We start from the raw sequence: 21696 nt of genomic DNA, 5'->3' as shown, positions 1-21696 counted from the left end.
GACAGTCCAAAAATAACGATGTTTGTAAATTTCATGAGGGCCGATTATCTAATTAGCTTATAAGGCTATTACGCTTTCCAAAAATTCCTTACATCTTGCTACCGTGACCGAACCTGATTATTTATCAGGTGTCGCCCGACAACTATCAATTCCAGGATATTGTGTACTGATACAGATGCAGAATTCAGATGAGTAGATACGTCTTTCTTGTTTTACGATGACGTTTCATTTTGCAGTAATAATAACTGAAAGGGGCAACATTTTTACAAATGATACTTTGCGATGTAACTTCCGGCATTGAGTTGTTCGTTCGTGCAAGTTCAACTCTTGTGGGTCGTCGTAACATCGATCTACGGGTGGTGGCGCTCAGTGACGCGGAGGGGATTCCCCACTCTGACGCGGTTGCTTGGTGGACGGAATTTGCCGTGGCGGCCTCACAGCCATAAAACTCGGGCCTAGGGTTGCCAACCATCCCGTTTAGTGAGGGATATTCAGTGGCTGAGGGATAAAAAACGATCCCATCTGGAATGTGTACGGGACCGTATTTAATATTTTTCCTCAGAGGGGTTGCGCACAAGAGGGCATTACGTTGCGAAAATCGTTTCGTGAAACGAGATACAGCGACACTAGCGTATACTTCGGTTTAGCCGTTTTGTGCGTGCGTGAGTCGTGCCTGATATCAAAGTTTCGGCGGCGGCGGCAACGACAGCAGCAGCAGCAGCAGCTTGTACATCCTAAGAGACCTTGAGCTTCTGCCGAAAAAGGACCAGCTAACACAATTCTCTTCCCAGTCGTGAAACTTTGTTAAGACGACAAGCCACTGACATAGTGTTCAAAGCAACGAGAAAGGTGTATCAATATTGCAAAGGACCTAAGCTCACTGCTTGTCACGGGAGCAGTATACAAAATCCCATGTGATCAAGCGTGTATTGGAATTACTATAAGAAACATCAAGACTCGGCTTAACCCGTCAGTGCGCTGTCTCCACTGCAGTGGACAGCTGTTAATGATCGTTTCTTTCGCACTTCCAGTTAGTCATGTGGCTGCAAATTCACGCAGTCCACTGCACTGGGCACTAGCGACTCGTTTTGCGCCCTGCGTGCATTTGCAGCTTCAGGACTGATTGGAGAGACCAAAGAAGCTATCATTAACAGGTGTTCATGGCAGTGGAGACGGCGCACCACAAAGACCAAAAGAGCTATAGCCGTTTGGGCCACACGTATAAATGGGCAGTACGCAGATCATGCACTGGGACCAAGGACCCACGAAAACGTTTCTGCGATAGTATATTTTCATCAAGGTCTAACGTGGAGTTCTATAGTACGATGCGCGGAGGCCATATAAATTCAAAAATGCAAAAATAATTTCATTAAATAAGGATTGAAATCGAACTGTGGGTCTTAGTGTCAAGCAGAACAGTAAACGCAGTGCACTCTGCAGTGCAACCTCCGCAACACGCCTCGGGCCAAATCCGCAATAGGCAGCGGTAAGATGTCACGAAAAGACCGTTCTGAGGTTACGTATAAACAGTTCTGATTGCTGAGCTCTTTTAAGTTTGAGAATTAACCAACTACTCGTTTGAGGCTCTAGAATGTCTCCAGCATTAGGAGACGAAACACCAAGCAGAGGAACATGCCTTCGACTACGGCGTAATGCCCTTATAAATAAAACCACCAAGGATATAAACTTACCATTGTTGTTGTGACAAAAAACATCATTTGTTTAGTTTATTTCTATGCTTTATTCGGCATAGTTTTAAGAACAAGTTATGTGTTGTTGTATGTTGCAAAATGAAGCGGACACAATTAGAACAGTCCGTAGCGGTAACTGCTGTGATCACCTATAGCTTGTATGAGTGCACCTACGTTCTACCAACAAATTCTGGTGCACCAAAGTATTTGAGTCCACTCGTTTTGCATCATCTACTTCTATTCAATTTTACACATTACTTAATGTCTCGCTTCTTGAGCGCAAATCACAGGTTACGAACTAGAGATTGGTCTAGTGTATACCGGACGCAAGAGATTCTGGTAGCTCGCTTTTACCAGACGACGATCTTCTTAGGTGGCGCCTTTTTTATCGAAGGCTCTCAAACACCTAAAGTAAACGCTTGAGACTGGTGTTATCAGCGTGTCTCGGCGTTGATACACAGACGTGAGGCGCGGCGGTCTGGGGGTACACTTTGGGTTGCACAGTCAGCTAAACGAGACTACTTTTGCTACCCAGTTTATAGTGGTGAATTTTAAACATCTCGCAGAAGCAATACGAGTGCCACTGGCTGTTGTTTTCTCTCTCAAAACAGCTGTATGTTTCTTTTTACGGTTTAATAAAGGAATGATGCAATGCTCAAGAACATTTATCAGCGTTAACCTATTTGGTAAGTTATTGGCGAACTACTGACTGACTGGAGTGAACCCGGATTCCGCTACTAGCAGTGTTTAAGATTCACAGCATTATTTATTTATTTATTTATTTTTGTAGTATGAACTTCATTGTGAGTGAACATAATATGACGATATCGGAATTTCGGATACTATTTACAGTGTTGCTGATTTATTTAATTTATGAGGTGGTACCCGCTGCATGTACACAACGTTATTTTGAAGTAATACTCCTACTAAATCAAACGAGCAAGGCAGTGCAGTGATTAGTGTTCTAGGATTATTCTGGAGGACAGGCTAAAAATCTACAACCAGCCGTTACTGTTTTCTTGCTTCCGTCATTCAGTTCGGGCGATTGCCGAGATCTTTCTGTGAAAGACTGCAGCCCTGTAGCTTCCTTATGCAACATGTCCGTCCCACTTCATCCCCCCCTCCTCTTTCCGAAGGAGCTACCGACGTTACGCAGAAGCCTAATCCTCGTCTATTTATAACTACAAACAAACTTAATAAACTCTGCCACGGAATATCTAGGAAATACCGCTACTTTAGGTACTTCTTTAACGGAAGGGAAGACAAGTTACTGCCTTCCTCTGAACCTGTGGCGGAAGCTCTGGGACAATATTAATCATAAACGATGGCAAAACTGACAGGTCTTGGTAGGTGGTAACACGTTCAGAAATTGTAGAGTCCTATCTGATGCATGGCTGGATTATTGAATGTGGTGAGTGGGCGACCAACGTAACCGCTGGTGTAACTTAATTTTACGGTTTCCAGACCCAATCGTGAGTGCGGAGAGGGTTCTTGTGTCCTATAGCAGAGGTGGCCACAACGCGGCTCGCTAGCGGCTTGCGTCTCTAGCCTCAATCTATCTAATGTGGCTTTTTCGACAGATCAGGCGTGTTCAGTATCCGCTTGTTACGCAATACGATCTTCCTAATGTTTCTTGATATTGGTTATTGAGGTGGCTATCAGTAGCAAATTTCTGGGCAGATCATTCCAATTAATGAACGCAATCAAACATATTCTGCAACAAAAGGGAAAATTTTTCCCTCGGCTTTATGACCCACAGTGATTTTTAGTTATGGCTTTTATTACAGATGTTGTGCAACATTTACAAAAGCTAAATATGGCATTACAAAGAGTTGGAAAACTTACTTCTAATTTTGCGCACTAAGTTTTTAGCTGTCATGACAAATGAAGGCCTTGAGAATGAAACACTGGCGCACTTCAAATTATCGAAGAAAATTACTGAAACCTTTCCTGAAGTGCAGGTGAGTCTGTGTAAATGTGTGCGCAAGTGTTCACTTGTTGGCCTCTAGTTCCTGCGTTCCTTCACTTAAGTTATTGGTGTATAGTGCGATAAGACTCACTGCCCTTGAATTATTTCCATTCAAACAATAAATATAACACAAGATATTAGACGTACAGTACGTCATCAAAAGTATCCGGACACCCCCAAGAACATACGTTTTCATATTAGGTGCATTTTGATGCCACTTACGGCCGGGTACCCCATATCAGCGCCCTCAGTAGTCATTAAACATCGTGAGAGAGCAGAATGGGGAGCTCCGCGTAAGTCATGGACTTCGAACGAGGTCAGGTGATTGGGTGTCACTTGTTTCATACGTCTGTACGCGAGATTTCCACTCTCCTTAACATCCCTAGATCCACTGTTTCCGATGTGATAATGAAGTGGAAACGTGAAGGGACACGTACAGCACACAAGCGTACAGGCGGACCTCGTCTGTTGACTGACAGAGACCGCCGACAGTTGAAGAGGGTCGTAATGTGTAATAGGCAGACATCTATCGAGACCATCACACAATAATTTCAAATTGCATCAGGATCCACTGCAAGCACTATGACAGTTAGGTGGGAGGTGAGAAAACTTTGTTGCATGGTCGAGCGGCTGCTCATAAACCACACATCTCGCTGGTAAATACCGAACGACGCCTCGCTTGGTGTAAGGAGCATAAACATTCGACAATTGAACAGCGGAAAAACGTTGTGTGGAGTGACGAATCACGGTACAAAATGTGGCGATCCGATGGCCGTTTGTGGGTATGACGAATGCCCGGTGAACGTCATCTGCCAGCGTGTGTAGTGCCAACAGTAAAATTCGGAGGCGGTGGTGTTACGATGTGGATGTGTTTTTCATGGAGGGGAATTGCACCCCGTGTCGTTTTGCGTGGCACTAACGCAGCACAGACCTACATTGATGTTTTAAGCACCTTCTTGCTTCCCACTGTTGAAGAGCAATTCAGGTATGCGAGTGCATGTTTCAAAACGATCTAGCACCTGTTCGTAACGCACGGCTTGTGGCGGAGTGGTTATACGACAGTAACATCCTTGTGGTTGACTGGCCTGCACAGAGTCCTGACCTGAATCCTACAGAACACCTTTGGGATGTTTTGGAAAGCCGACTTTGTGTCAGGCCTCACTGACCGTCATCGATACGTCTCCTCAGTGCAGCACTCCGTGAAGAATGGGCTGCCATTCTCCAAGGAAGCTTCCAGCACCTAATTGAACGTATGCCTGCGAGAGTGGAAGCTGTCGTCAAGGTTAAGGATGAGCCAACACCATATTGAATTCCAGCATTACTGATGGAAGGCGCCACAAACGTGAAAGCCATTTGCAGCCATATGTCCGGATAGTTTTGATCACATAGTGTATAAATCACCTTATTCTAACAGAGGCAAGATAAAATGCGTTGCTCTCACTGCGGTTTCTCCCAGTTACCTTCTCGCCGTGAACAAAGGGCCTGGATGCTCCAGGTAGCTGCACACAAATGCAGTTACAATGCTCCCGATGGGGGGCAGACTATACTTCACAGACTGACCTGCCCAGCTGCAAAGACTACGCTGTATGCCACTAAAACCCAAGTGGGAAAATTTAGTGACAAAATTCAACAAAATAGGTTTTCGTAATTTAGTAATTGCGTAAGAGAGAGTATTGAAACTGTTCACTGTACAGTGTAATCTTGACGTAAGATACAGCGATAGATTTCCGTATATTACTGTCCAGATTCTCTCTTAGTGTTCAACAAGCTGTGACTGAGATAACGATCATAATTTGAACTGTTGTACACATGCATCTATCAGTGAAATACCATCTAAGACTATCACTACCTAATAAGAAGGAATAAATCATAGTTTCTGATCGAAGATTGGGTACAGGACTTTTCATAAACGCTTAGTTGACACATGCCAACGGCCTTGTCGCAGCGATAACACTGGTTCCCGTCAGATCACCGAAGTTAAGCAGTGTCGGTTTGACTAGCACGTAGATGGGTGACCGTCCGGGTCTGTCGAGCGCTGTTGCCAACCGGGGTGCTCTCAGGCATAGTTGAGGCCAATTGAGAAGCTTCTTGACTAAGAAGTAGCCGCTCAGATCACGAAAACTGACAACGGCCAGGAGAGCAGTGTGCTGACCACATGATCCTCCATATCCGCATCCAGTGACGCCTGTAGATAGGGGATGACACGGCGGTCGGTCGGTAACGTTGGAAGCTTCCTAGCCCTGTTCGAACGGAGTTTAGTTTTTTTATGATAAGTAGGTAGCTGAAGCAAGAAAACTTCGGAAACTGTCATAGGAATGTTACTTCAATGTATCTTCAAAGATGACTATAAAAATAAAGGAAAAGAATCTGAACTATCTGTATTATTGGGGCTAGTAAAATTGATGTTGAGTGATTAGTCTGTAGTCGTTCAGAGTACAGCAGCTACATATTACAAGTGCATTATGAAAGATAGTAGTCTTCCAACATAGTAGAGCAGGTTTCTGTTGCAGCTTAATAGCTTTATCTTGCTTAATTCATAACATGAACACTACAAACGAATTCTAGAAATGAAGTTGTGCCTCTTTTTAAAATGAGGATCGTGTTCCAATGTTTGTCCCATTAATTCTTTGTTGTTTTTGGCATTTACAGCATTCTGTTATATTATCTTGTGCTTGATTTCCTTTACTTATACTGTTCCAAAACTTTTTTATGAGTAGACGTTTTGCTGAGTGGTGTGTTCAGGACGGTATATGGACTGCAAAGGGTGCTGAAGGTAGGTTGAAATCGCAGTAATGAGGCCTGAGTTTTCAGTGGTACTCAGCTTTTCTACTTATGAAGAATGATAAGCGCACAACTGTCGTGTACGACAGGTTCCAAATAAAATGTATTGCTTCAAGAGACTCTTCACAGCACTCACCTTAAGCGATTTGGGGATACCACGGAAAAGCAAAACATTCGTTGCTGGACGATGATTTGGACCCCCTCGTCTCCTGAGTCAGATGTGTCTATCACAGCGCCACCACGTTCACTGCGAGAAAATACTAATAATATTGTAGCTCGCCGCTGTTTTCAAGCCGCACTTGAAACCTATGCACGACCTTCAGCTCCCGTCCTGCAAAGCAGTCTTACGGCGTGGGCGTTCAACTCTACATAAGGAGTGCGGCAGCCGTCGCGGCTTCAGTTCCTCGCACTTTCCTTCCTCCACACTTTCGCCAGTGGAAAAATGGCTACTCTTTGACTTAGAGGATTAGAGCGTGTTAAATCAACAGATTCACATCTACGCCATGTAAAAATCATCGCAACAGCTTGGGCTTTGGTGATGTACACAGCAAAGGAATGCCTTTCGTTTTATTACCCATAGCGTATGAGGTAATAACATCTCATACATTTTCAAATGTATGTTAGTGATGGAGCCTTTTATCACGCAGTCTTGCAACTACGGTTTGTATCAACTTGAGCAAGCACAGATATTTCTTAGCTTAACTAATATCAGCCGCATCGGAAGACAATATTTATTGCTTAGGGAAAATAGTCTAGGTCATGGAGAGAGGGAGCTGTTGTTATTGAGATAATTGCGACAATTTCGTAAGAGCGTGATGTCAGTAGTTCATTGTTCCTGATGCGTTGGACGCGCTAACATTTTCGTACTGCTAACCGCCTTTCCTCAAGTCTCGTGGAAAGCTCTGTGCCTCTCTAATCGTTGAGAACCTTCCCTCTCCCTCTCTCCCCATCATCTCTTCCCCCCTCCCTACCGTGTATCTTATCCTTGACAGTGTATGGTTCGCTTTAATCCTATGCTTGGTTAATCCTCTCGAGGTGGTTGCCCTAAAAAGCGGTCGACAAGCAACCTGCAACTGAGAACGCAAGATAGTTTTGGCCGCTTGGTGATACAGATGCTCCCCACAGCAATGCCATCATTAGTTAACGTAAAACTACTACTCCCTTTTTATGACTACGTGTACAGTATCCTGATTCTCTGTTGCAAATAGGAATTCATTTCTGAGGACTTCTAAGTGTTCGACCCTATTTTCTTGGTACTTACATTTTAGATTTAAAACATTCTGAAGAAGGATACGGTTGATAGTTTCGGACACTTCACTTCTGCACTGTAAGTTCGTTACTAAGTAATTAATCAATTTAAAACAGGTGCCCATACTATTTCAAATCTCAAATTACACGTAATTGTTCTCATTTTTTACTACCTATGATTCACCAAAGCAAGAGAAATGAATGTCTTCTGCGCGCATTTACAGGTCTGTTGCATTATTTGTGACCATAATACGTTTTGACTGTTATACATCATCACTAACTGTAAAATGTCCAGTACAATAACTGTCAACGGTAGAGTAGAAATTTTTGGCATAAGCTTTTAAACTTTTACTATTTGGCATATAAATTGATCCTGTAACATGTTTTGGTCATCCATCCTATTTTGACGAATTTCTGTTTGTTTTAATAACTTGCCGTGGTTATTTTCTCCAAGAGAGGTTACGCATTTTCCGCCCACCCTTCTTAATTACGGAACAGTGCAGTTTTCTCGTAGCCTCAGTATCAGTGGAAAATACGTTTTCATGTACTGTGTTTTGTTGAAACTAAAAGGTATTCTTAATGTTTTACATCTTAGTTTTAGCTCAAAGTACTTCATATTTAATGCGATGAATAATATGAGAAATAATTCATATCACTTTCAGCGCTGATTGCAAAGTTATTTATATTGACGCACCAACGCAAAGGACTTGGAAGAGCAGTTGAACGGAATGGATAGTGTCTTGAAAGGAGAGTATAAGATGAACATCAACAAAAGCAAAACGAGGATAATGGAATGCAGTCGAATTAAGTCGGGTGATGCTGAGGGAATTAGATTAGGAAATGAGGCACTTAAAGTAGTAAATGAGTTTTGCTATTTGGGGAGAAAAATAATTGATGATGGCCGAAGTAGAGAGGATATAAAATGTAGACTGGCAATGGCAAGGAAAGAGTTTCTGAAGAAGAGAAATTTGTTAACATTAAGTATAGATTTAAGTGTCAGGAAGTCGTTTCTGAAAGTATCTGTATGGAGTGTAGCCATGTATGGAAGTGAAACATGGACGATAAATAGTTTGGACAAGAAGAGAATAGAAGCTTTCGAAATGTGGTGCTACAGAAGAATGCTGAAGATTAGATGGGTAGATCACATAAGTAATGAGGAGGTGTTGAATAGGATTGGGGAGAAGAGAAGTTTGTGGCACAACTTGACTAGAAGAAGGGATCGGTTGGTAGGACATGTTCTGAGGCATCAAGCGATCACAAATTTAGCATTGGAGGGCAGCGTGGAGGGTAAAAATCGTAGAGGGAGACCAAGAGATGAATACACTAAGCAGATTCAGAAGGATGTAGGTTGCAGTAAGTACTGGGAGATGAAGAAGCTGGCACGGGATAGAGTAGCATGGAGAGCTGCATCAAACCAGTCTCAGGACTGAAGACCACAACAACAACACATCAACGCAAGTAGACATTACTCGCTGCTCTGCCGTCTTATGTCAGATTGTCCAGGATTCGAGTTCCAGGCGAATGTCACGGCTTTGACGGAGCTTTATATGATCTAAAGGCACTGGAAGAAATGTGTTGCGACCATAGAAATAATTTCACCTGCCCTGGCACCCTTATCTGCTTTGGCGCCATTCGAACTCCTTGCTAAACGGGTCATGCATGAGCTTCACACGTAAAAACACACAGGAAAGCTGGTGTCATTCTGCTAGATATCAAGCCAAATGGGAATCAAAGGCAGTAAGAAAGATTACACGGCAACATCAGAAGAACGCAACGATAACAATGTACTGTTATGGTCCGTTCCAGTGGGTCCTTTTATCTTATTGTTACGAGAAATGAGGAGTTGAGAAGAAAATGAGTGATTAGATATACAAAATAACAAACTAGTTTTGCTTTGGCGGACAACGCTCCAGTCAGATACAGGAACAGAAGTGACTCTTAACACAGTTGACAGTAGGGCACTACCCTTCTGCACTTCGCCACCTTCTCGGGAGCAAGGACCAGCCAGCTTGCTATATATGTTACGTGTGATTTGCCAATCGTTGCGCTACATATTTCGATTGTTTCTTGTTTTCGGAAAGGACACTGCAACATAGTTAAAGACCTGTCCCTTGTATCTGGTGACAATGAGGTGAATGTTGATAATTTTATTTTGTTCGCAAACGAATTCTCATCGCATGGGTCCGTGAAACCTTCCTCGTACAAGTTTCTTATAGTCGGCTTTTCTAAATAAAAAAACATAACCAAGAAAGGATATTAAAGTTTTCGGAAAGGAATACTACGTCAGTTACTTAGTGTAGTCGGTCCGTTGAATTACTCGAAAGTGTGTTCCCAGATTACAATGTAGAACTGACTGAAACTCTCTTCCTCCCCCCCCCCCCCCCCCTTTCCCAATGTCCTAATTGTCCTGGTGTTTGGACGATTGTAGATGTTCTATTAATGATAGTTCCATGTAGCTACAGAGTACAGTTGCAAACGAAATTTACTGGGAAGTACAGGCAACTTAGTGACGAAAATTGTACTTCCATTTTCTCGTTCGCCTGACGGTTTAGTTAGTAATTATACCCAAAGTTTTTAGTTTATAGGTACTACTTTCGTAAACCTCCTGTGGCTGGAACAGCCAACCATGTGCGGTTATGGAAAGCTCACTTACAAGGGAAAGCAAGCCCTTGCTCGAAGTCATTGGCCTAGCAGCTACGCTGGCCCGGATGCAGTACCGTGTCTCCAAACTTGTTACACTCATTCGCTTGGTTAACGAGCCACAATTTTCGTACACTTAGTTGCAAACGTGCTTCGTTCAGACGAAGCAGCTCTATGAAATCTTTTTAATTTGATCATTGTACGCATGAATTACTTAGTTTTCCTTTCTTTTGCTGTGTCGTTGTGAGCTACAGAAAACCAACCATAGCTCCGTAAAATTGGTTTGCGGAAAGAATGAGTTCTTTTAGCACTACATTTTTGAATTTTAATTCACACTGAAAAGTTACCGTATGTATGTGTACATAAACGCTAAAGCTCTGCATCCAGCTAACACACCAAATAATCTCTCTAGCAATTTAGAACAGGTTTGTTGGTATCTGAGATTCCATCTTGAGAAGGGCTTGACGACGAAGAGTATTCGTGTACTGACTCCGCAGAGGAACCTAACTCAAGTCATATTGATAACGAAAGAGGCGTGTGTGGGCATGTAGTATGAAAATACGTGGGTAAAGAATGTCGGTTTTGTTAGATCACGTTGATTTGCAAGGCACTTACTCAAGAATCTGGGCCCGAAGTAAATTAGTGTAATGTCTTCATATTGAGGTCTAAATGGACGTGAAATGTTGTGGATTCTTGCAAACACACTGAGAGCCGCAGTTGTCCGCCATGCAAGACGCGTAACACGACACGCCCCGGGCAGCGATGTGCAACGGCGACAGGAAACTTCTATGCCCGACGTTGTAACTAGGACGCTACGGAACAGGACTGAGTTTACTGTAAAACATTCTGAGGATGCAGCTCCGCATAATTAAAGCCATAAGACCTGAATCAGAACGAATCGTGTCAAGGCATCAGCTCACGACCGTGCCGATATACCGCAGAGTAATCGCTAGACACGTCGAAATTAGAAACTTCCGCGTAAGAAAACAGTGCCTTTGGGCGAAGTTTATGGGATGGAGTGCTGTGGGTAGGATTGACGTAGAGTGAAACTTCTGGTTCTGCGCAAGTAGTACGTATCTGTGAAGGAACGATCAAATTACAACCTGACAGATGGAAAGCATACTGTTTATAATTTCAAAAGTAATCACCATAACTTTTAATACATTTATCCCGCTGCGAGACAAGACAGTCAGTATCTTCATGGAAAAGTGTTTTCTGTTGTAGACTGAACCATGTTGTATTCAGACATGTACAGCTTCGTCCGAAGCAAGTCAGGGACCTCGAATGTCTTTCTTCAGGATTCCAAAAATATGTAAATCCCATGGAGAGAGATCGGGACTGCACGCAGTGTGTGTAAGGGCTTCCCAGCGAGAGTTCTACACCGTAGTCGAAACAAATTTGTCAATTTGTGGGCGGGCATTATTCTGCAACAGAGTTATGTCTTCCGTCAACGTTTAGACTTAATAGCGCGCTTCAGTTTGTGCAAAGTGATCTTGTTTCATTGTGTGTTGATTGTGGCGCTATGTTCTACAAGTCAATGAGCTGCGAGCCCTTTCAGGCAAAGAAAAAGTTCACCTTGACTTTCCTGGAACTGGCGTACCTGTTTTTCATATATACTGCGAAAATTTGGATGGGAAGCCCTGATGCAGCCCTCATACAGTCCCGATCCATCCCCAACGGGATTTCCGTATTTTTTGAGCCCCGAAAGAAGACATTCGTGGCCGTTGATTTGCTTCGGACGAAGAGGTGTACAATCATGGTTCACCCTGCAACCACAAACTATTTCCATGAAGGCACTTGGTCTTTTCTTACAGTGGGATAATTTCATTATCAATTACGACGATTACTTTTGAAGTAATAAATAGTTTAATTACTTTCTTATCTGTCTCACTTTCTGTTGAGTGTCTCTTACACAAACATCGCTGTAGTAATTTCAGGAGGAGATAAGTCAGACTTCCCGGTGATAGTGTCAGTCCAAGTTAACCAGAACAAGGCAACAGGCAAGTGACGCTTCGCAGACATAGCTCGCTTTTTAAATGGAATGCACCATTAACCTGTCAGGAAATCGAATTACTAATGCTTTCTCGTCTCTTCCTTTCTCTCATGTGTCATCAACCTACTTCATCTATAATGTAGTGATGAATGAAGAAAAAAAAAGTTAACAACCGTGATTTGAGGAATTTGATAAACGATAAAATGTGACTTCATTTATCAAGAGACCAACGCGGGTAATGTTCTCCCATCATGCTCGAGGTTTCCAAGCGTAGATTCGCTTAGTCCGGTCATCTAAACATTGTTACGGACCCATCACCAACATAGGAGCAGATTGTCTGTCCTTGCTGAAATAGAGCCAGTGGTCTTTTAATAAAACACTATGGTGGTGTAATTGGACCTTCTGTGTCGTTATACTGCTAAAAATATATGAATTCTTTGGCTTTATTGCCTTTCAGTTTAAATTTGCAACGCTACTCCCGCACCTCCTCATAACTGAATTATTATTCAGTCTTTCATTCATATGCAGCCAATAAAGTTCTGTACATTTGGTTACGACAAGATGCGCACCGATCTACCACGCCATTTCGCTCTGTTTCTTTTTTTACGCCCTCTGATGAGTGTTTTGACAACTGCAGGGAAACTGCAATCAGTTCATACGGCAGCAGTATCGAGCGAAGGGCGGGGGAACTATTTCCTTGTCGAATTATGCAGTAGTAGCGTGACTGCGGACTCGCCTGGCAATGCACGATATAACCTCGGCCATAATAATTTCAGGGCCGTATCGTTCTGTGCAGGTTCGCTGACGTCTAGAAAACACAAACATCTGCCGGGAATAAACGTAGCTGTCTCAAAGTACACTACGCTGAAGAACAAGAGAACTCTGGCTGTCAAACGCTGATTATCTCAAGCGAGCATGAAGGACCAGGTCGCCTCGATTTATTTCCCTAAAGGCAAACTAAGAGGTAGCGCTCTAAGCGCTCTACGTTCTATTCCATGAACTTAATTTTTCTCTTAAATTGCAACGTTAGTTTTAAGTGTTAATGACAGTCTCAAACAATAAAACGCACTGACTTTTAGGAAATTCTTTCATTTGATTTTACAGTTTCACTAAAATTCGAATGCCGATATTTGTAGCGTTATTCTAGTTTCATTTACAATATCCTAAACTATTTCGGTGCGATACTGTGAAATTTGGTATCTGCTTCATTCACTAGACGGTAAAGTAGCAGGTTTTCTTTTCTGGTACTTTCTGTATTCTAAGAGTACTTTCAGTAAACATATACTTCTTTTCTTTGACATCGATAGCGAAGCTATCGCAGATGGACCCTGCATTGGCTGAAGGAAAATAGCGGAAGGAGTTGTCCGTTTTACCCAGGCTGTACCGAGGAAGACAAAGTTATTACAAAGAACCAGTATATTCGGACAAGGATTTAAGAGAAACGTATACAATATACTAACCTCCTGCCTTAAAAATTCAACATTCCTTCTGGTTCCTAGAAGTATACAGCCATATTTGTTTACGTGAAGAGATAGACATAATTCATTTTAAACGTTAATATAAAGATCAGGGACTTGTTCGCTCTGGGAAAAATTGTAAATTTCAGTTCCAATGCTCAGTTGTTTGTTAAATATGCAGGAAGCTGTTTGATTTCTGCCTTCACACTACCTGATTCGATGTCAGAAGATTCGTCCAGTTATAGGTTCGTGTAATACATTTCGTTTATGAAGAAGTTGGAAACAAATTCGAGACATCTGGACGTACTATATCACTACTGAAGACAAAATTTGTGTGAAAAAACTTGGAAATTTGTGTACTAACTCAACAAGTCGCAGATCGCTTCGGACATAAAAAAGAATTTAATTCGGCATACGTCAGCATCTCGGGGCGTAGTCTAAAAGCGCTAATACCACCGTTATAAAAGGCAGGAAGCAGTTATTCAGTGAGATTATGTTCAATCAATGAGTTTGCCGTACACCAAGGGAATAAAGGCTTCAGCAACACAAGTGCCACGAATCGACAAGATTTTTCCACCTACAGAGCAACAGAAGTCACAGTGAGTCCATAGAGTGATTATTCTGGGACGAACAATTGTTTCAGGATATGGACGTGAACTTTCTGCAACTTCGAACATGAACTTTTGTACTGAGTTCGTCTTTCAGTAGGAATCACATTAATGACAGTTTTAAACATAAACATCTGTTTCCTTTGCCAGATATAAAAATTCTCTCTGACTGTTGCGAGGTTGAATATTCTGCTATTCATACCAACATAATTGAACGATGCTCTTATCCTTGAGAAATTAGAAAAGATGCAGTAGAACAAAAACTGTAGCTTTGCTTTTTAAAGACTGTGCCTTTAAAAGAAACTATTGCTTCTGATGCAGTTCGTCTCTCCCATTTACGATTCGCAATTGCAACGTCTTGTAAAAGAAGTTGGAATTTGTCACGGAAGACGATTACGATGCTTTACATGCTGGTCAATCAAGTGTATCGCAAGAACGCATCCATTGAAGTTTTGCTGTAGTTGTACTTCATTGTCATTCTTGGCATACTTGAATGAATGTACGGTTACTTGGACCTATGCTTTTTGGTCTTGATTACGGCGATTTGGAATGCCGCTTTTTTGGAAGTATTCTGTCGTGTCATTCTTTGTAGCGATATGTACGACGTGTTACTACTGTGCATATGGAGCAAGTGTTAAAGTGCACTTGAAAATACAACGGTCGAAAATGCTCTAGTGGAATAGAATATTTTATTTCAAATAGACGGAAAAAGGATTTGTTTTAATTCGTGTCTCACTCTGAGGCGGTATCCTGTGGTTAACAATTTGTCTGTCTCAGTGGATGCAGACGCAGTTAAAATTTTTTTTTTTTTTTTTTTTAAGAATAGCAGTAATATGCCGCTGTGGCTGTCATAACTTGCATTAGAATATCCTTTTATTTCGATTGCTCACCAGTGCACATTTTCAGTTGTGTAGTCATTTTCAAGTGAATGGTATATATTACAGACAGCTGAACATGGCTACCAAAAAGAAACTGTACATCAATCTAGAAGACGAAATAAAAGGATATTCAGATTCAAGTACAAAAACCGGAGCGACAGACACCAATTTGAAGAAAATTGGATCGACTTTGGATACTGTAGCAACTGTCAAACTCTGACTTCTGTTAAATTTGCCGGGGATCGAGTGTAAAGATCCTGCGGCGTTTAATGCTGTGCGGTACTACTGCTTCAGCGGTTAAATGAAAGGTAAACACGGACCCAGGAGGTGGTGAATCCAAAATTCTCCAGCTAAGCTGATTTGGAATTTATACGGTTAACGAAACATTAAACTATTCTGTTTATCACATTGCCATTACGAAAATTACCATATTAGTTGCAGTATGTATCATACGCTGCAGAACACACTATTATTTCCTCTACAAGTGCATGTACAATGTAATATGACTAGTGTGAGTAGGAGGAAATAAACAATAATATCGTAAATAGCTTGCATTTAATGCCTGGACGGTTCCTTCAACACGGACTCCTCCTCCTCCTCCCCCTCCCCCACCCCACCCCTCCATCCGTCCCCTCCCCTCCCCCCCCTCTCTCTCGCCCCCCCTCCGTTGTCAAACTGATCTAGTGCTTGCCTGTATAACGATTTCAGTGACAAAATGACTGAAACTGTTATCTTTGTTCGCTTACTTGCTCCAATGAAATGTATGTGAAAGACAGCACAGGTGCACGCGCGCTTCTGTCTAGTGCGCGTCTGTGACAGTGTCGTCTGTTTCGCTGTACAGACAATTTAGTACCTCGATAATTTGTCGTTGGCCAGTATCAAAATGAACCTAGGCTGCTGAGGGAACCTAGTGACTAGTCTAAAGCAGCAGCGGAGCTTTCCGTGTCGTTCCGCGTGTGAATGGTCCGTTCGTGGTGCAGCGAAGCAAGGATCGATACTTATTCCTTGTTGAAGGTCGAAGACATCTGAGCACCGTACCGGTGTTTGATAGCAGCGCAGACAGCTGCGTCCGTTGCAGTGTGTATACACCGCAGGAGACGTGGCGTTAAAGTCAGATATGCCGGACAACCGTCCTCTGTGCCTGTACTGATTAGCTCAAAATGCATCAGCCAGCCACTTTACACTGAGGATGCTTCAAACGGGATCAGTTGTTTTAACAGAGAGTTTACATCCTTAAATGAGGTTTTGGTTCCTGAATTGGGAAATGAGACATTTAGAGAGGAAGAGAATCTAGTGATGTTAATGGAGCTTTTTATTGTCCTTGTACTGATGTCTTGAGAATTAACAATTGATAAGTCTTTTCTTTCCATTTCAGTACATTTTTTTTTCATTTTACAGCTACTCAAATTCAAATTTTCTGCCGAAACGGTACTTGCATCATTAGCTGACATCATGGCGGCCATCTTGGATTACGTCACGGATGACAGCGTCCTCTGCCAGTGGTACTGTGTATTAGGTCAGTTGGAGTCTGGACCCCATGGCGACCACACTGTTTCCCGCTATTTCCCCCCACCATCTTGGATTACATCACAGGAGGGATGACAGCACCCTCTGGTGGTAGTACTGTGTACTAGGTCAGGCCCCTTGAAGACCACACTGGATGGTGGTAGTGCCTCTAATTGTTTAAATAAAATAGTGCATGCAAAATAATAAAGACTACGTCCCGCACAGGACGAGTTCTCTCCCCGCCAATCCCTAGGAAAAGGTGGCAGTCAGGTGACTTTCCCACTATTTTTCTTAGGTGTGTTGCATTATCCTGATGGAATCTGAACTTCCCGCCATTTCATGGGGGGGGGGGTAGGTTAGCGGAGGTAGCCCAATTGACCGATCTTTGTGCTAAAATTCAACCTCCCTATCAAAAGCCGCTCTTCCTGCCAAAATTTAACCTCCCCGTCAAAAGCTGCTATCTTGGACGACGTCATCTCTGCCATTTTGGATGATGTCATGCGCTGCTGCCAACTCTACACGCAGCCATCTTGGATGACGTCATCGCCTCTATCTTGGCTACATCTGGCAACAATGCAGAGTGGGGTGGTACCCTCCTTGCCCCAATACTCAAGGGCGATTATGCTGCTGGAAGCTACCATCGCCTTCGGGGAAGGCATCAAGCATGACTGTATGGAGGTCATCCGCAGTAATGTTCATGTAGTTGACAGCTGCAATGGTGCCTGCGATTACTACCATAGGTCTCCTGGAACACCAGACGAATGTCTGCTGTAGCGTAGTACTGCTCTGCTCCTCTCCCCCTGAACATATGTCTGTATCATTGTGCACGTTTTTAGCAGCTGTTCGCGTGGATGACGGCTTATCTGAACAGGCCTATTGACCTCCTGTAAAAGTAAACGTGATTCATCTGACCGGGCGACACGTTTCCATAGATCTACGGTCCACTCTGAAAGATGCAGTGCCCACTCCCGCCATACGTGATAGACGACGTCGTTGGGTCAGTGTGGGAACACGTAGGCGTTGTCTGCTGCGAAGCCCCATGTTTAACATTGTACGCTAAATGGTGTACTCCGTAACATTGGTCCCTGTGCCATCATTGTATTCTATTGTCATATCTACCACAAATCGCCGCCCATCCTGTTTTCCAGAGCAGACAAGCCTCTGACCTCACATTCTGTGATGAAGTGTGGATGCCCAATATCTTTCTGTGGTTTCAACACTATCCAACCACTGACCTAGATCATAATGACAGTAAAAGGCGAACAGCCGACTATTGCACCGTTTCCGAAATGCTAGTTTTTAGGCACCGGGTCATAATACCTGCCCTTCGGCGAAGTCGCTTATGTCAGTGGTTTTCCCCATTTGCGGAACGTATCGTCGTTAGAATGATTCTGCAATCGTTTCTGCTCCGCATATACACTTCCCTTACCGCATCACGGCATTCATACTCGGTATGGGCGGTGGTCATAATGTTCTGGCTGGCTCATCAGTGTACTTGGTCGATCCACTTCTTGCCTACAAGCAGTCTTACTTCATACTGCGTGTATTGCATTTCATGTCTAACTGTTAGTAGGGCCACACTATTAATTAACAGACCTTCAGAATCAATTCGTCATTCCTTATTTTGTGTTGGGGTTACAATAGTTTGTTCCGATCCAAATCTCTCTAGTTTTGTGTATTTTACTGTTCTTTGGTTTATGAGGTGCGCTTCATTGCTGCAAACATGTTGACACCGTAACAGGCACCACAAATACAATGTTGTTAAAGTTACTTTACTGTTTTTAGGTTCTGCTTTTAGACGCTTCTTACCGAAATGAAAATTAGGAACGATGCGACGATTTGGAAACAGTTGTAGGCGACAATCATGGGCTTCAGGTCGAAGGGCTTTCGCGATCTCATGTACCGCGGCCCCCAGACCACGCTGAAGTACAGGTAGCAACTGAGCAGCGCCAGCAGGGGCCACGGCCTGTCCATCATCCACCAGTCCGACACCCGCGGGTCTGCAAACACACAAAAGGCACACGTCAGCTAGTCAACGTACACACACACACACACACACACACACACACACACACACACACACACACAGGGTGGGAGCGGAACGAATGTTTAAAAAGTTGACCTCGAACATGGATACATGCTACAAAGTGGTTACGGACAAACAACAGTATACGTTGAATTTCTTCTGGACTTATTGCGACACTGGTCAGTGTTCTCTGCCTTCTCACGTCTTAGCGGGCGAGCTGGCGCACACTGGACTCCTGTCTGTAGGACGACGGTTCGTTTGTGTGTCTGATCATTCAGATTCAGTTTTTCCCGTGATTTCCCTTAATCGCTTAAGACAAATGCTGGGATGGTTCCTTCGAAAGGGTGCGACCTATGTCCTTCCTCATCCTTAAGTAATCTGAGCTTGTATTCCATCTCTAGTGAGCTTGTTGTCGACGGGACGTTAAACACTGATCTCGCCCGCTTCGGTAGCTGCGCGGTCATTGCGGTGGATTGCCAGACGATGAGGCCCAGATTCGATTCCCGGCCGGGTCGGAGATTTCCTCCGCTCGGGGACTGGGTGTTGTGGTGTCTTTATGTTCATGTCGTCATAACTGACGTTCCACTCTTGAGATGCCTGAGTGGGCATGTCCTGAATGCCAATAGATAAATAAATAAATAAATCGCGAATCTTCCGTCTTTCCTTCATTTCATGTCTTCGGGAGTCATCGGTGTTTCCTTATAAACATCTTATTTTAATTCTCCAGAGCTGTTCGCCCGGGAAGGGTGTAGGCCATTTCGTGTTTCCCCAAAGACTGGTCCAACGATTTCCAAGTATTGCGGTAAGAATGTATGTAATTATCTGTGCGGAAAGGGCAGGGCAACCGCCACATTTGTTGCCTTATGTCCTATGGCATGTCTTCCAATAACTGCAGCAGCGTACCTGCTAAGGACTGTTGTACATAGTACTGGCTGTTTAGAGCCCTAATGGGAAAAAAGGAGTCAGTGATGAATTCCTGAAAAGTTCGCATTACGTCTCGGCAGACAAAGGTCGTTGTTGATCCACGTTTCTTAGCTAGCGTGGATTTTCGACTGCAAATCTGACTAAAGTTTTCAAACGATGTTGTACCCGTAAATCAAACTTGCTACGGAAACGCCGTATCTACGAGTATTAGCAGTTTGTGTAGACACCATTCTGAAATCTGTTCATAGATCGAAATATGGAAGGGATGGGATGCGTTTTAATGTTGTATTTGCAGAGCACTTTGTCGGCAGATCACACCCACACATTCGAACTGCTTTGTAATGACATTCGGATTGCATGTTATCGCTGCTGAAATGCTAGTCACATTCCTATCATCTGCTGCTGTTAATTTTGTTTTCTTTCGTTAGCATGTTTTATTTTTCACTTCCCATTTTCTTGAATTTTTTTTATAAAATTAGCCAAAACAGCGACGCTCAGGATACCTTTCAGCATACAACCGGATCGATACTGTAACAGTTCGGCGACGTTCACTATTAACGAAAACTCTGTCCACCTTGTCGTCAATCGTATTCACGAGCAAGGTGAGTGATTGCTACAGTAGCAAGGCTCAGATTGATGAACGGCAAGCACACAGGTAAACACACCAGCCATACGTGAGTCAAGCCATTGCTTATATAGCATCTGATAAAAAGTATTCAGACACCTTTTAGTGGGCGTCAATTTCCGATGTTGCCCACCTTCGCCTTAATGACGGATTGAACTCTGCAGTGGACACTTTCAGTGTGGTGACTGTATTTTCTATGAAGGAATCTCAGCCCAGTCTTCCAGAAACGAAACTAGAGAAGATAGTGATGATGAGTGCTGTGGTCTGGAGTGAAATCGACTCATCCCAGAGGTTTTCCACTGGGCTCATGTCAGGACCATGGGCAGGGCCCTTTCGTTTCAGGAATGTTATCGTCCACAAACAAATGCCTCACAGATGTTACTTCATGACAGGGTGCATTGTCAGTCATCGTCTCCCTGCTGTACTCCCACCCTGCGGGTCCAGGGGTTAGAATAGGCCCGAGATATTCCTGCCTGTCATAAGAGGTGACTAAAAGGAGTCTCACCTTTCGGCCTTTATGTGATGGTCCCCTGTAGGATTTGACCTCCATTTTTCAAAATTTTCCCAGAGAGCGAGCCAATTTGGGGAGGTATCCTTACGTGATGCATTATGTCCGTAGTGCATCGAGATATTTTGCCCGCTTTCTCATCGTGGCATTGCAGTCCCCCTCATCGTCCATCTCTTGGGCAAGGACACCTTCCTGGGTGAGTTTTCCTCCACCGATTATGCAGTGTCGTTTTCTGCGCCGACTGAGGACCATGGATTTCTTTGTACTTCATACCCAGCATGGTAGCCAGTCCATTGTGGTGGGGCCACCAAGTACCCTGTTGGTTGTAGCCCCCTGACTACACAGGTATCACTCTGCTGATGACTGTGCCATTAACTCCCCACATATGCCAAGGAGTAGATGCCTGTCGCCCTGGGACATCGGGACTCCCAGCAATGGCCATACTGCCAGGTGGCCTTTGCTGCGGCTGGGTGTCACCCATGGGGAGGGCGGCCTGGTCTGAGTAGGTGGCATCAGGGCAGATGATGCGCAGTGAAGCGTACCACATCATCACTTGCTGTTGATCAAACGCCAGCAGTCTCTAAGCTTTCCAAGTCTCAGTACAATGCAAGGAAGTATGATCATAACTCGTTCCCCTACCTGGTCACATTGTGGGAGGAACGCCAGGCTAAGGATGGCAGTAAACCTTATTCACCCCGGTACTTCATATGTATGAGACCTGATGGGGACACCTTAGTCTCAATGAAGCCTCAGTTTTTTGTAGAGCATTTAGAGGACAAGTTTGTGGAGGTGGAAGGCTTGTCCAAAATGCGCTCTGGGTCAGTCTTGATAAAAACAGCATC

The 21696-nt window shown here is 43.6% G+C and overlaps 2 protein-coding genes across 7 annotated transcripts in view; one reads left to right on the top strand and one right to left on the bottom strand.

Moving 5' to 3' along the window:
* Window positions 1-21696, top strand: part of LOC126485117 (oxysterol-binding protein-related protein 9) — a 520094-nt gene that overhangs the window by 69967 nt on the left and 428431 nt on the right. The gene's annotated exons all lie outside the window — the stretch shown is intronic.
* The window catches only part of LOC126485118 (elongation of very long chain fatty acids protein 4-like), a 112339-nt gene that overhangs the window by 40866 nt on the left and 49777 nt on the right, over window positions 1-21696 (bottom strand). For both annotated transcript variants that reach the window (XM_050108751.1, XM_050108752.1), the window contains one exon: window positions 18581-18771. In XM_050108751.1, the coding sequence (XP_049964708.1) occupies window positions 18581-18771 (191 nt within the window). The remainder of the gene's footprint in view (window positions 1-18580; window positions 18772-21696) is intronic.

This window comes from Schistocerca serialis, chromosome 6 (assembly GCF_023864345.2).
Source record: "Schistocerca serialis cubense isolate TAMUIC-IGC-003099 chromosome 6, iqSchSeri2.2, whole genome shotgun sequence".
Taxonomy (NCBI): Eukaryota; Metazoa; Arthropoda; class Insecta; order Orthoptera; family Acrididae; genus Schistocerca; species Schistocerca serialis.
Note: the sequence above shows the minus strand (reverse complement) of the source record. Positions and strands in the feature narration are given on the sequence as shown.